Source organism: Mustela nigripes, chromosome 5 (genome assembly GCF_022355385.1).
Source record: "Mustela nigripes isolate SB6536 chromosome 5, MUSNIG.SB6536, whole genome shotgun sequence".
NCBI classification, from domain to species: Eukaryota; Metazoa; Chordata; class Mammalia; order Carnivora; family Mustelidae; genus Mustela; species Mustela nigripes.
The window spans coordinates 26,311,402-26,323,665 of record NC_081561.1 but is presented as its reverse complement, the minus strand read 5'-3'; the positions used below and the strand labels follow the sequence as shown (position 1 = coordinate 26,323,665).

At 39.0% G+C, this 12,264-nt stretch overlaps 1 protein-coding gene and 1 pseudogene across 1 annotated transcript; both read left to right on the top strand.

Moving 5' to 3' along the window:
* Positions 1-1,002: 1,002 nt before the first annotated feature.
* Positions 1,003-3,050, top strand: LOC132018554 (dnaJ homolog subfamily A member 1-like; annotated as a pseudogene).
* A 2,668-nt stretch (positions 3,051-5,718) lies between these two features.
* On the top strand, positions 5,719-6,667 carry LOC132018553 (olfactory receptor 2J3-like). Its single transcript, XM_059401513.1, is given in 2 exon segments — positions 5,719-5,735; positions 5,737-6,667. Coding segments are annotated over 2 exon segments (948 nt in total).
* Positions 6,668-12,264: the final 5,597 nt, after the last annotated feature.

Below are 12,264 nucleotides of genomic sequence, written 5' to 3'. Positions count from 1 at the left end.
CAAGTTTGGCTTTTCTCGGGTACTGCCCCTTGGTCCCAGATATCCTTTATAGCTCTATTTACATCGTTCTACTCTCCTTCTATGGTTTAATAATTCTTTGTATTAAGCTTCTGTTGAATTACAAGAGAATTTCTTTTTAAGCACTCCACTTGTGTGACCATCCTGGATGGATTCTGAGTTAAAGAACATGGCCTAGGTCCATGTAACCACTAGTAACTGATTAAGAGTGATAAGGCATGAGTAAGTCCTGTAGCCTTGGGCCAAACTGTCCAAAACTTTCCTGTTCAAACTCAATCAAGGAGCTATTTCTAATATCTTTTTCAAGAATTACATTTGTGGAAGGTAAGCCACTGAGAGGTAACCACAAGTGGCTCTGCTGTGGTTTTCCCTGCCTTCCTTCCTTTCTTTATTCTTTCTTCCTTGGTTTCTTTCTCTTTCTTTTTTTGTATATGGTTATTTTTAATTTTTATTTAAATTCAATTAATTAACGTATAGTGTATTGTTAGTTTCAGAGGTAGAGTTTAGTGATGCATCAGTTGCATGTAGCACCCAGTGCTCACTACATCAAGTGCCCTGTTTAATGCCCATCACCCAGTTACCCCCCCCCCCGCAGCAACCCTCAGTTGGCTTCCTAGAATTAAGAGTCTCCTATGGTTTGTCTTCCTCTGTTTTCCTCTTTTTTAGTTTTGCTGTAGCTTATTAGTAAGTGTGAGGGATAATCAGCTGTGGAAGGAGGGAAGGGACACAGCAAAGCTGAGTAAGGCAGAGCCTTGTCATCCTAACTACAGAACAAAGGGAACATCAAGTCTCTCCTAAGAAGGACTGAAAGCCCACAAGAAAAAAAGAATCACCTAAGAGATAGAACTGTTCATAAAGGGAACTTTCCAGAATGCTCGGTGGAGCAGAGGAGCAGTGGCTGCCCAAGCTGTGCCCAGCAACTCGCTCAGCAACATGCTCCTTCCCGCTCCCCCACAGTATCAGCCCTCTCACTGGCTGTAGGAAATGGTGAAAGAAACCACTTACTATGATGTTTGGGCATCAAACCCAATGCCACCCAAGAAGAATTGAAAAAGGCCCACAGGAAACTGACCTTGAAGTACCACCCTGGTAAGAAACCAAATGAAGGAGAGAAGTTTAAACAGACATCTCAGGCTTAGGAATTACTCTCTGATGCAAAGAAAAGGGAATTACATGACAAAGGAGGTGAACAGGCAGTTAAAGAAGGTAGACCCAGTGGTGACTTTGGCTCCCCCATGGACATCTTTGATATGTTTTTTGGAGGAGGAAGAATGCAGAGTGAAAGGAGAGGTAAAAATGTCCTGTATCAGCCCTCAGTAACCTTAGACGATTTATATAATGGTGCAACAAGAAAACTGGCTCTGCAAAAGAACGTGATATGCGATAAATGTGAAAGTTGAGGTAGTAAGAAAGGAGCAGTCGAATGTTGTCCCAATTGCCGATGTACTGAAATGCAAATAAGAATTCATCAGATAGGACCTGGAATGGTTCAGCACATTCAATCTGTGTGCATGGAGTGCCAGGGCCATGGGGATCGGATCAGACCTAAAGATAGATGTAAAAGCTGCAATGGAAGGAAGATAGTTAGAGAGAAGATTCTAGAAGTTCATATTGACAAAGGCATGAAAGATGGCCAGAAGATGTAAGGACCTATTTTACTGTTCCTGCTCCCCTTCTCCCAGGGGACTTAAAAACAAGTCCCAGAAACCAGCTCCAGGGGTGGAGGCCAAGAAAAACAAGGCTGTACCAACCTCGAGTCTAGCCCTGATGTAACTACAGCCATCTTGGCAAAGCAAAAGCCAGCACCTTGCACTGAAAGAGTGGGTCAGCATAAGCATGGCCATCCTGAAGGCCGGGAAGCCATTTCACTGAGCATCCCTAACCAGCCCACACAGGCTAGTAACTTGAGATACGAGAAAGTAGCTAAAACCTAAGAAACAACTTAATCATATACCACCAGGGCGGTCAGGCGATGGCGCCACAGGGACCAGATGTTAAAGAAAACAAATAGTTAACTTGCAGAGAACACAATCCTGCAAGACTGGAGTCTCCCTTGGTTTGCAAATGTCCTGGTGATTTACAACAGAAAAGCCATCTCTTCAATGGCCCAATTTCCAGAGACAAACTGCTCAGTTCCTCAAGGCCTAAGGTCTCCCTCCCCACCATAAAACTGAGGGAGGCTGAGGCAGAAGGAAATGTAAATAAAGTTAAATTTCTTCTAAAACTAAATCTCACTTAACCACCAGGGTGACGCCGGGATGACAAAAGGTTAAACAAAGTTAAACTGTCAAAGTGGGGTGCAAGAGATGTGTGTAGCTATGAAAAAGTGCCTTGAAAATGCTATATAAACCCTTGGCTTTGAGTGCTCGGGGTCCTTGTTGAAACCCGCTGCGCGGGGCAGATACTTGGACCCCAGCTAGCTGGAAATAAACCTTGCTGTGTGACTTGCATTATTGAGAGTGTTCTCTGAGGGGTGGACTCCGTACCCTAATAAAGATAACATTCCATGGTGAAGGAGACCAAGAACCAGGACTGGAACCAGGAGATATTATCATTGTTTTAGATCAGAAGGACAATGCTATTTTCACTCAGCAAGGAGAAGACCTTTTCATGTGTGTGGACATACAGCTGGTTGAAGCACTGTGCGGTTTTCAAAAGCCAGTGTCTACTTTTGACAACTGAACCATTGCCATCACCTCTCATCCAGGTCAAATTGTCAAGCATGGAGATATCAAGTGTGTGCTAAATGAAGGCATGCCAATTTATCGTAGACCATATGAGAAGGGTCACCTCATCATCGAATTTAAGGTAAACTTTCCTGAGAATGGCTTTCTCTCTCCTGATAAACTCTCTTTGCTGGAAAATCTCCTACCTGAGAGGCAGTAAGTAGAAGAGACTGATGAAACGGACCAGGTAGAACTGGTGGACTTTGATCCAAATCAGGAAAGACGGCACCATTACAATGGGGAAGCATATAAGGATGTCCCAGGGGTGGTGCACAGTGTCAGACCTCTGATGGGGCCAGTGAATAACACCGAAGGCATTTTATGGGCAGTAGTGAATGAGTGAAGGACTATAATCATAGCTCACTACTTGCTATTCTTTTTGTTTTAATATTCAACTATAGTAGTGTTTTAAAAGTAAAATGAAGAATGAACTCAAAATATAAAAGCTCAAAAAAAGAGAACTGCTCGTAAAATGTACTTACTTTTTTTGACAAAAAGGAAACATAAAGATTCACTAGGCACAGTATGTATTTCAATAATTTTTCAACAAATGTGCAGAGTGCTTCTTGAAGTTGGAGAATAAAGTTATATGTAGAAATTATAAATTATGGCCAGAATTCAAATCCTGCCTCAGCTATTGTCCTGGACAGGAGGGAATAATGTGGACACCTTCCTCAGGCCTGTGACAGACACAGATCCAGCTTTAAGCCCTATGGTCAGGGTACTTTCTGTTTCCCTCCAGCCTCATGCTCTTCCTCCTTTGCTCTTTCAAAGACTCTGTAGTTTCCTTTTCCTAAAAATCCCTTTTCAAATTCAGTTCCATTTACACGTCCTCTGTGAAGCATTCTAGCTTTCTCCCTACTCCATGTCACAGATCTGTTCACAGGAACTCAATATTCCAGCTTTGTTAATATCATGAGTTGATGTGTGTCTATGTGTCTCCTTTATATCTCTATTGGTACCTTAGTTTTCAGCTTAGAAGTAAGCTCTTAGTGCAAGCAAGCAATAAGAAGATAAGGTTCTTTCTACCAGAACATTTAACTGAAGCTCTAGACTTTTCACCCTATGTACAGTAGTCCCATCATCTGAGGCTTCACTTTTTGTAGTTTCAGTAATACTATGATCAACCATGGCCTACAGAATCAGGTGATCCTAATAAGGCTTCATCATAAGGTCAATAGCAGCCCAAAGCTACTTCTCATACATGTATCAGTCGTGTCATTTCATCTGCTCAGGTGGACATTTCATCATCTCCCAACATCACAAGGAGAAGAAGGGTGAGGACCATAAGGTATTAGAGAGAGACCCCACACTCACATAACTCTTTCAACAGTACCTTGTTATAATTGTTCTATTACTAGACATTGTTAACCTCTATTGTGCCTAATTTAAAAATTAAACTTTATCATTTCCTTTATGTGGGAAAAATGTAGTATATATACACGTCTTGGTATTATCTGTGGTTTTAGGAATCCACTGGGGGCCTTGGAATGTACCCCCTACAGATAAGGGGGTCTACAGAAAACAGTATGAAGTCAGTAATAAATCTGATATTGTTTATCATGATTTTTTGTCCATGTGAAATTATTGGGATTAAAATTATTCCAGTTTTTTTTAATAAGATCAATAGAAATAGACTGAAAATATTGACATGAAAACTAAAGCTATTCATAAAAAAAAAAATAGATTATTTGTTCCATGGAAATTTCCTTCTGTTTGCTCTGTTAGGAATTTTTCAAGTCACTATTTACTTAGATGTCACCCTGGGATGGGAATGAGTATTTGACAGTTGAGAGGCTATTTTTCCATAATATGGTAAATATCTGGATAAAATGTAAAAGTGAAAATTTTTACTTTATATTTGCTTTCTGTAATTTTTTATTATGGTTAAATTTCAAATTTACAGCAGAATTGCAAAAGTGGTACAAAGAACTAACATTGACCTGTTAGCTAGTTCCTACAATAGTCTGAATTATACCTAAAAAGATGTTTTCTGTCCTTCTACCTACCTACCTACCTAGCTATCATAATCGCTTTTCTGGACCATTTGAGAACAAGTAGGAGATGTCCTGCTTAGTCAGTGTTTATTTCCTAAGAACAGGGACTTTATTTTACATAATCACTTTAGAGTTGAGAAAACAGAAAATATAGTGTGGATACAATATTATTATCTAATTCACAGCTCATAGTCTTTTTTCTCCATTGCTCTCAATAATGTTGTTAATGCCTGTTTTTCCAGTCCAGGTCCACATAAATAACATGTCTCTTTGGTTTCCTTTCATCTGAACCAGTTCCTCAGCCTTTATTTGTATTCATTTAACTTAATGTTTTGAAGAGTACAGGGGAGCTACTCTGTCCAACCTGACTCAATCTGAGTTTGTCTTATGCATGTTTGTGATTAGAATCAAGCTGTGCATTTTTGGCAGGAATGTCATCAAAGTGAAATTATGTCCTGCTCAGAGCATCATGTCGCTAGGCACATGATGTTGGCTTGTCTCAACACTGGTGATATTAACATTGAGTAGTCTTGACTCTGGTGATGTCCAATGCCATTTTCTACCGTGAAGTTTACTATTTTTCATTTTGTAATTAACAAGTAATTAGTGTTATAGACCTTGGAAATATTCTGTTTCTCAGGACATTTTCATTCACTAGTTTTTAACATTTATTAATCTTTTTAACTCTACCATTCTTTTCATACATATTATTAAGATCCTACTGACAGGAATAATTTTTCTCCTCAGTAATTAATTTTTTATTTATACATATTTTATATATCACTATGAGCTTGTGGATTCTTTTTTTTTAATTAATTAGTATCACAGTTCCTTTTTAATGCCCAAATTGTCCCAGAGTTGAAGAGTGGCAGGCCTTTCAAACTGGCTTCTCTTTCTTTTTCACATGTCCCTGTGATTCTTGGAGCATTACTTTACCTTTTTGGAATGTATGTATTTCTTTCCTCAGGTAATAAGAAATGAATAATGATGGGAAAAAACACAAGTTTTGAAGGCTACTTTGTTCTACTGGGTTTTTCCAACTGGCCTCATCTGGAGGTAGCGCTCTTTGTGGTCATCTTGATATTCTACTTAATGACATTGGTGGGCAACCTGTTTATCATTATCTTGTCGTACCTGGACGCTCATCTCCACACGCCCATGTACTTCTTCCTCTCAAACCTCTCTTTTCTGGATCTCTGCTACACCACCAGCTCCATCCCTCAGTTGCTGGTCAACCTCTGGGGCCCAGAAAAGACCATCTCTTACACCGGTTGCATGATTCAACTTTACTTTGTCCTTGCACTGGGAACCACAGAGTGTGTCCTCCTGGTGGTGATGTCCTATGACCGTTATGCAGCTGTCTGTAGACCCTTGCATTACGCTGTCCTCATGAATCCTCGTTTCTGCCACCTGTTGGCTGTGGCTTCCTGGGTCAGTGGCTTTACCAACTCAGCACTTCATTCTTCCTTTACCTTCTGGGTGCCCTTAGGTGGACATCGCCAAGTGGACCATTTCTTCTGTGAAGTTCCAGCACTGCTGCGACTATCATGTGCTGATACCCATGTGAATGAACTGACCCTCCTGATCACGAGCTCCATTTTTGTTCTCACACCACTCATCCTCATTCTCAGCTCATATAGTGCCATTGCCCGGGCTGTGCTGAGGATGCAGTCAACCGCCGGACTTCAGAGAGCTTTTAGGACATGTGGAGCCCATCTTATGGTTGTGTCCCTCTTTTTCATTCCTGTCATCTGCATATATCTGCAGCCACCATCAGGAAAGTCTCAAGATCAAGGCAAGTTCATTGCCCTCTTTTATACTGTAGTCACGCCTAGCCTCAACCCTCTAATCTATACTCTGAGAAACAAAGATGTAAGAGGGGCAGTAAGGAGACTACTGGGTTGGGAGAGGCCCATGACCTCGTGATCTTCAGGAGACAGTGGAGCCCCTCTTCAGCAGGGGGATCATATGCCTCCTTCCATCAGCCAGTCTCCTGCCTACTCACTGTGTCTGCACCAGTGGAGCATGTGTTTTGTAAGGCCACAGAGCTCTTGCCCACAAATATGAATTAAACAGTTTGCCCACATACCAATTTCACTTCAACAGAGAAAACAGCTATGTAAAATCAAGATTAAACATCAATATTAAATATTTTTAGTGCCACAATAATAAAACAAAGATATCCTTTTCTTACTTGAACAGTAAGAAATGAAATTCCAATAGGAAGATGATATACTTAATTTTAAAAACCTAGACTGTGGTTTTTAATTTCTCACTTTCAAGGCAGAATTTGCCATTAAATATTTTCCATTTTTGGTTTAGCTAAAGATGTAGTTAAATACCTTAAATCTTTCCTGCCACACTGTTAGTCCTTTTTGAATAGTAGTTCATATAGAGAGGAATTTGGGTCCATATTCTTTAAGACCCCATTATCAATAGTAAGAAAATAAATTGAACAAATTATAGAAAGAAAGTCCCTGAAATAATAAACAAACATAAGTATCTTTAAAAAAAAAAAGTATCTTGTATTTTTCTCTTTCTTGAGGCAGTGGAAAGTATATAAAAGGCAAAAATCACTTAGACAGGTCTGAGATATGGCCAATAATCTAAAAGTCATTATAGGCCAGGTATCATTAAAAGTAAGTGCTTGCATGGAGCACTGGGTGTGGTGCAAAAACAATCAATACTGTTACATTGAAAATAAATTTTTAAAAAATTAAATAAAAAGATATTGAGAAAAAGGTAATAAAAAAACTCTGAAACTAAAATCATATAGTCATATTTGTTAGACTTTTTAAACATCATTTAAAATATCATATAAATATGCTACAATAATTTTACTGTACATAAATAGAATTCTGTAATATACATTGTGATATTCAAAAGCAAGGAATAAAATTTAATTAGAATTTTTTTTAAAAAGTAAGTGCTCGGTGGGCTACCTGGTGGCTCAGTCAGTTGAGTGTCTGACTTTTGGTTTCGGCTCAGTTCATGATCTCAGGGTCCTGAGATGGAGTCCCATCAGGCTCTGCCTTCAGTGGGGAATCTCTGTTTGAGATTCTTCCTCCTCTCTCTCCCTCTGCTCCTCCCCTCACTTCTGTGCAAGCTCTCTGTCTCTCAAATAAAAAAATAAAATCTTTAAAAAAAGAAGTAAGTGCTTGGGGTACCTGCATAGACTGAGGAGCAAAAATACACGAAGCAGACAGAGTTCTGGGCCCTGAAAATGAGTGCATGAAACCAATCAGTGTTTGAAAAAATTACCTGAAAATATATCAGAATAATTTTGTGATTAAAGCTGCATGGGAAATGTTACTTTTTTTTCTTCTTAAGCTTGATCTAATTTGAATGTTTGAGGTCAGTAAGTACATAATGAAAACCAACTTACATATTTTCTAAATAAAGAAATGTTTGTTTTAAATAAAAGTAGTAGTTTCATTGCCTACATTATTGCCAACCATCTCCGTCTAAAATGTGTGTGCTATCCAAATAACACTTAACTGGCATCTGTATACAGGTAAGTGAAATAGCAGGTGAAGAACAATTCTATAATGTAAAATATTTGGCAACCTGAGCTTTGTTTGGTAATCAGAGAATCAGCTGTAGTTTTTGAGGCCTTTAAAGCTTATGTATGATGATTCAAATCCCCATTTCCAAAATTATTAAGATGAAAAACACATCCCCAAATGTCCCCTCCATTTCCTGTGTGACTGGAACTACACTGACACTGTTGACTTTTCTCTTCTCCTTTGTGTATCTATGATTTTTCTTTATGTCAGCTAGACATAAACAATACAGTGCAGATTCAGTTGCCCTATTCTAACTTCCAAGAAACAAAGAATCATGCATATAAGAGAACTTTTAGTAAATAACTGGGACCACATAGAGTGAACCATCACAGAAAAAAAAAACACTTTAAAAAACAACATATTTTGGTTCTTCAAATCATCTTGCACTATGGAAATCTTGCTGTCTGAGACACCTTATGTAGTACTGTAGTCTCTCACCATCTAACTTTAAAAAAAAAAAAAGAAAGTTTAAGATTCCCATTCTTTTTTGTTTTTGTGCTTCCAAAACATATACTCTTGTACATGTGTAGACTCTTGTTTTTGGAATGCCAAAATTGTGGCATATGTGATGTTGATTTCTAGCTGCATTAGGATGTTGTTCCATTTAATTTGTGATCTAAAAGAAAGATCAGTTACCAAAGCTTTTTCCAACAACACAGATATTATTGTTTTGTACTTTTCAAACCACTTATGTCCACCTTATGCAATTCGATCACAGGCATGACGGTAGGTATATTTTTTTCTCTCCTTGTAGATGAAGATACTGCAGGGAAGAAGATACATGACTTGCCTAGGCTAGACTTGCATGTGACAAAAACAGGGTTTTAACAACAGATTTTTAGCCCTGAAGCTCCCTTTTAGAGTCACTAACCCCCAAGGTAGACTAGAATCCCTAGAATCCTCCCACTGCCCACTCTCAGCTTCTAACCAACTTTTGGTAAATTGGCATTTACACAGCACACATGGATCTGGGCCACAGACAACCTTACTGAAGAGCAAGCAGTGGAACTGGCCTTCTCCCAGCTGCCAGCCATGCCCAAATACACTGACACCCCAGCTGTTGCTGGGCCCCAGGAAATCTCTCCCACTCAGCCAGAAAGGTGTCTTTCAGTCTTTTCCCACTTCATCTTATACTTGCTCCTGTCAGAATATTCCCTATTCACATGCCCAGTTATTTCTCCCTGTTGTGTCTCGGCAGTACAGGATTACTAGCACAGATATGTCATCCAGGTCATCACAGAAACCAGCTCTGGTTTCCAGCAGGTTCACTCATTCTCTGTTCTTCTGTTGGCTTCAGGGTCACATGTCATGTATCTGTTTGACAAATATGTGGCTGAAGGTCACTGGTTATGTTATGACAAGTGATTTAAAAAATAATAAACTCAGAAAGGATGAATACCCAACTTTTGTATCAACATGGCTGGGTCTGAAGGAGATTATGCTGAGTGAAATAAGTCAAGCACAGAAAATCAATTATCATATGGTTTCACTTACTTGTGGAGCATAAGGAATAACATGGAGGATGTTAGGAGAAGAAAAGGAAAAGTCAATTGGGGGGAATCAGGGTGGGGAAGACAAACCATGCGAAACTGTGGACACCGAGAAACAAACTGAGGGTTTTGGAAGGGAAGGGGGTGGGGGTTTGGGTCAGCATGGTGGTGGGTATTAAGGGAGGGCATGTATTGCATGGAGCACTGTGTGTGGTGCATAAACAATGAGTCTTGAAACACTGAAAAAATTAAATTAAATTTAAAAATAAATAAAAATAATAAATAATAAATAATAAAAATTTCAAATTCACAGCCATCCTATTCCAATTATAACTCTGCAACAATAATCAAAACCACATTGAGATACCGCCTTACACCTGTTATAATAACCAAAATTAACAAGACAGTAAACAACAAGTGTGGGAGAGGATGTGGAGAAAGGGGAGCCCTCTTACACTGTTGGTGGGAATGCAAGTTGGTGCAACTACTTTGAAAAACAGTGTGGAGGTTCCTCAAAAAATTAAAAATGAAGCTATCCTATGACACAGCAATTGCACTACTGGGTATTTACCCTAAAGATACAGATGTAGTGAAAATAAGGGCTATATGCACCCCAATGTTCATAGCAGCAGTGTCCACAATAGCTAAACTGTGAAAAGAGCTGAGATGCCTTTCAACAGAAAAATGGATAAAGAAGATGTGGTCCATATATACAATGGATATTATGCCTCTATCAGAAAGGATGAATACCCAACTTTTGTATCAACATGGTCAGGACTGGAGATTATGCTGAGTGAAATAAGTCAGGCAGAGAAAGTCAATTATTATATTTCACTTACTTGTGAACATAAGGAATAGCATGGAGGACATTAGGAGAAGGAAGGGAGAAACGAAGGGGGAGAAATCAGATGGGGAGACAAACCAGCTCATAGCTTCGTTGATCTCTTCTACTGCTCCTTTGGTTTCTATTTTGTTTATTTCTGCTCCTTTATTTCCTCACTCCTATTGCTTAGGCTTTATTTGCTGTTCTTTCTCCAGCTCCTTTAGGTGTAAGATTAGCTTGTGTACTTGTGATTTTTCTAATTTTTTGAGGGATTGTATTGCAATGTACTTCCCTCTTAGGAATGCCTTTGCTGGATCCCAAAGGTTTTGCACAGTTGTGTTTTCATTTTCATTTGTTTCCATGAATTTTTTATTCTTTTTTAATTTCCTGGTTACCCATTCATTCTTTAATAGGATGCTCTTTAACCTCCAAGTGTGAGTTCCTTCCAAATTTCCTCTTATGATTCAATTCAAGTTTCAAAGTATTGTGGTCTGAAAATACATAGGCAATAATCTCGATCTTTTGGTATTGGTTGAAACCTGATTTGTGACACAGTACATGATCTATTCCAGAGAATGTTCCATGTGTACTAGAGAAGAATGTGTATTTTGTTGCTTTAGGATGGAATGCTCTGTATATAAGAGATGAAGTCCATCTGGTCCAGTGTGTCATTAAAAACCTTGTTTCTTTGTTGATCTTCTGCTTAGATGATCCGTACATTGCTGTGAGTGCGTGTTGAAGTCTCCTACTATTAATGTATTATTATCAATGTATTTCTTCATTTTGGTTACTAATCATTTGATATAGTTGGATGCTCCCAAACTAAGAGCATATTTATAATTATTAGATCTTCTTGTTGGGTAGGCACTTTAAGTATGATATAGCATCCCTCTTCATCACTTACTACAGTCTTTGATTTAAAATCTAATTTGTCTGATATGAGTATTGCTCCCCCAGCTCTCTTTTGAGGCCCATTTGCCTGATAATTGTTCTCCACCACCTCACTTTCAGTCTGGATATATCTTTAGGTGTAAAGTGAATCTCCTGTAGAAAGAATATGGATGGGTCTTGCTTTTTAGCCAATCTGATACCCTATGTCTTTTGACTGGAGCCTTTGGCCCATTTCCATTCAGAGTAACTATTGAAAGATGTGAATTTAATGCCATTAAAGTGTCCCTGTTTCTGTAGATTCTGAGCAGAGAGCCCGATGCGGGGCTCGATCCCAGAACCATGGAATCATGACCTGAGCCGAAGGCAGAGGCTTTTAACCCACTGCGCCACTCAGGTGCCCCATACCTCCCAATAATTCTGATATTGTTTCATTTCATGGCATCAATGATCTCTCAAAGTCTCTCCTCATGGTCCATAAGTTGCTTTTGTCTCTTTTCCTCAGCTTCTTTCTTATCAACTTGTGTTCTGTGTCACTTACTCTGCCTCATTTAGCCTAGCCTTTAGAGCATCCAATTTAACCTGCGTCTCAGGTAGAACATTTTAAATTTGGCCTTATTAGATCTCATTCCTGCACTAAGAGATTCTCCAGTGTCTTTTATGCTTTTTCAAGCCCAGCTAGTAAGTTTATAATTGTTATCCTGAATTCCAGCTCTGACATTTTACTTATATTCATATAGATTAGATCTGTGGCAG